We start from the raw sequence: 3,427 nt of genomic DNA on the forward strand, positions 1-3,427 counted from the left end.
TATATATTTAGATATATATAAATATATATATATACATATATATATAAGCATATAAGAGGTTTCCATTTGGAAGCTTTATAACCACTCCTTGCCGAGTAAATATATTGACATTCTGCCACATATGTGTGATGCATAACCAAGTCGCCATGAAGTATCTCTAGTGGCTTTGCCACAGACATATCACATATTGTGCAGGATTTTTTTACTGTTCAGGGGGGGAAACTTAATTTTTTTTGGCCTTTTTCTTGGGCTTGGGACTGGCTGTCTTGCCGAGATCATCGTCGTCTTTCTCCACCACTTCCTCGAGTTCATCCCAGACGTCGGTCTCCTCATCGGCAGAGCTACCTTCATTGTCTCCATCCCCAGTGCTACGCACCCGCTTGTTTGCTGTGTGCACAAATATGGGTGGAATTGAGATTTAGAGCGCTTATTAGAAGTGCAAAAGTATGATTGGCATCATACCGTTGTTTTGATAAGTTACTGATGGGATCTGATATAAAAGACAGAAGTTGAAATTATATTTCTGTTCCTCACGTGGAATTCACACATAACAAAGACTGCACATGTAGTTGTAGACCTATACACTTGTTACCTGCAACGAGACAGAACACACACAAACTATCAAGAACGAACCCCGCCGAATATACACGAACAATGAGTGTACAAGTAATTGTAGGCGTACACACTTGCTAACCCCAAACAGACCAGCACATACCCTTCTCCGAATTTCCCTTTTCTTCCCGCTTCTCTTCGCCGTAGAACAGGAGTGCGTTTAGTTTGGTCTTCATGTAGACCTAAAATATTTAATTAGTGCGTTTAGTTTGGTTTTCATGTAAACCTAAAATATTTAATTAGTGCGTTTAGTTTGGTTTTCATGTAGACCTAAAATATTTAATTAGTGCGTTTAGCTTGGTTTTCATGTAGACCTAAAATATTTAATTAGTGCGTTTAGTTTGGTTTTCATGTAGAACTAATCTTCATGTAGAACTCAAATAGTGCATTTAGTTTTTCATTTAGACCTTAACATTTAATTAGAGCGTTTTGTTTGGTCTTCATGTAGAACTAATCTTCATGTAGACCTAAAATAGTGCGTTTAGTTTTTCATGTAGACCTAAAACATTCAATTAGTGCGTTTAGTTTGGTTTTCGTGTAGACCTAAAAAAAAATATTTGGGGTGGGATATACAGTTGATGATTGTGAGCCCCCGAATTAATTTTGTACTGGAGTATAGTTGTGGGTATGAGCTAGCTGTTCACTATGAACTACAGTCCCGATTACTGGGATATATCTGAAGAAACAAATGCAACTACGTATGAACTCCCTCATGGACTACGGGTATACAAACGTGCCGTAAGTGTAGAAGCAATTGCTAGCCAGTAATCTATAACAAGACCAGAGCTGTACAGGAGGTGATGGCAATTGATGGACGGCCAGTTGGCCAAATACTATTAATTTGTAGTGCACGGTATATATCAAGAGTGTTATACGCTCTTCATTCGAAATCAAACGCATGCCACCTCTCATGCCTGGGAGGAACTTCTGGTTGGTATAATCCAGCGAGTTGTGAGCGCGTATATCTGCTTGCGAAACAATCCTTGGGATGCATTGATAATCTACTATATTTATCGACGGTCCCCTGCCCCTTTATCCTACATTTGACATACAGCACGCAGTCATGTGGGTGTGACCCATACGACGAAAGAGGGTTGGTTTCTACTAGACACCGTGGAGGGTGATTCTCTGATTACCTTGCTATACAGATCACCAGTATAAGCCAAAATCCGCATATATACAGTTTTGTTCACGCATGCGACACCTACAAGGTATGAAAGATACACAAACGCTTGAATCATACGCAGGTGCACACATATATCATCTGTGGTGAGTATCCCCTCGCTCCTAGTATCTCTGATGTGGTCATTTAGACAGTTCGCACACCTTAGCGACCAATCTCCCCGTCTCTATGTGATGTACTTTAGCGTATCTGTCCAGCCCGCACGAAGCCACATAGGGCAGCGCTGGATGCACCTGAACGCAACGCACTGACCCAGACGCGCCTATGTAGGTGAGGGAGTGAAGTCCATGTTCAGTGTTCAAGGTCGGATACAGACGATGAATATTCATGAAATATACTCGCATGTGTCGGTAGCGAGGTCTACTTATACGGAGGATAGGTACATTGATTGTGATGTTATGTATCTGCGTTTAGGCCTCGCCCCAACCCCGTCTACTTGCTCGTAGCATGACAAGGCAACTGCTACGAAATACGAAATAAAACTGATATTAAATACTCCGACTGATGTTGCAAGTAGTATAGTTCCGATATAAAGGAGCCGTGAAGATACGCACCTTTGTAAGCGTTGAGTACTTCTCCACTCTCGAGCGAAAGCCGTTTGGTCTCCCCTGCTGCCGTACCGAAGACAACACTCCTGGTATGCGATAAAACATTGCAGTTTGCGATTAAATATTAATTAAGACTTGCGATGCAACAATCAAGGCCATATACAAAATAAGTTATCTCATGGTTGGCGACAAAAAAACTGAACGACTTCCTCCCACTCGCTCATCTTTAGCACACTTGTTAGTAGTAATCCGGAATTCTGCATTGCAGCTAACAAGAAGAACATACTCTTCTATCTTGTCGTCTTTCATATGCACAATCAGCATGTGTTCAAATTCGTTTAAAAGGCACTCCAATGGTCACATATTTGTACATGACGCCCACTAACTCTGCGCACATGTGTAAGCTGGAGTATATACAAATATAGCTTAATACATACAAGTATTTGTTTGTGTTCGAATAAGACAATCCCAATAGTTGCCTGCATGTCTACTTGTATACACAGAGGAAGTGTACAGAAGCGTGCGAATCAGGATTTTCGAAGGCGAGTTTTCCAACATACTTTGCATCGCTGGTGACAGCCACCGACATAATAGGATGCTCACTGACAGTCTGGTGGAGGACGGGCCGTTTCTTCACTTTTGTATCGTAGTATTGGATCTAAATCGAAGATGAACACAGCAAAAATGAAACAATGAGGAAATGAAAAGAACCAGGTGGAGAACCCGGCAATCAATACCTGCCGCAAAAGAAAATTTGCAGACGAGAAAGATTGCGATAAAATATTAAACTACGCGTATATAGTTTTAATAGTCTATTGATAATGCATTTGCTTGAAATACGTCATATGTATGAGAAAGGATACCTACAGTATGCACGTGTATGAATACTGATACATCAGGACACCCGGATTCTAATTTATATCTTCCAGCTTCTGAAAATATGAGAATTGACGGAGTAACCGCAATGTTTAGATACATACAAATGTGCGTGTTCATGCGAGAAATAGTGTTGTTTCCCACGAATACCAAAATAGGTTTGTATATGCAAAGTACCAATATAACCAATTGAAACACATGATATATA

The 3,427-nt window shown here is 40.6% G+C and overlaps 1 protein-coding gene across 1 annotated transcript in view; it reads right to left on the reverse strand.

The window, feature by feature from the left end:
- Positions 1-223: 223 nt before the first annotated feature.
- SARC_04031 (hypothetical protein) overlaps positions 224-3,427 on the reverse strand; it is a gene marked incomplete at both ends in the record, with an annotated part of 8,295 nt that continues 5,091 nt past the window's right edge. The window contains 5 exons of the mRNA XM_014302153.1: positions 224-387; positions 716-794; positions 1,939-2,057; positions 2,350-2,429; positions 2,904-3,001. Coding sequence (XP_014157628.1) covers positions 224-387; positions 716-794; positions 1,939-2,057; positions 2,350-2,429; positions 2,904-3,001 — 540 coding nt within the window. The remainder of the gene's footprint in view (positions 388-715; positions 795-1,938; positions 2,058-2,349; positions 2,430-2,903; positions 3,002-3,427) is intronic.

Source organism: Sphaeroforma arctica (assembly GCF_001186125.1).
Source record: "Sphaeroforma arctica JP610 unplaced genomic scaffold supercont1.217, whole genome shotgun sequence".
NCBI lineage: Eukaryota > Ichthyosporea > Ichthyophonida > Sphaeroforma > Sphaeroforma arctica.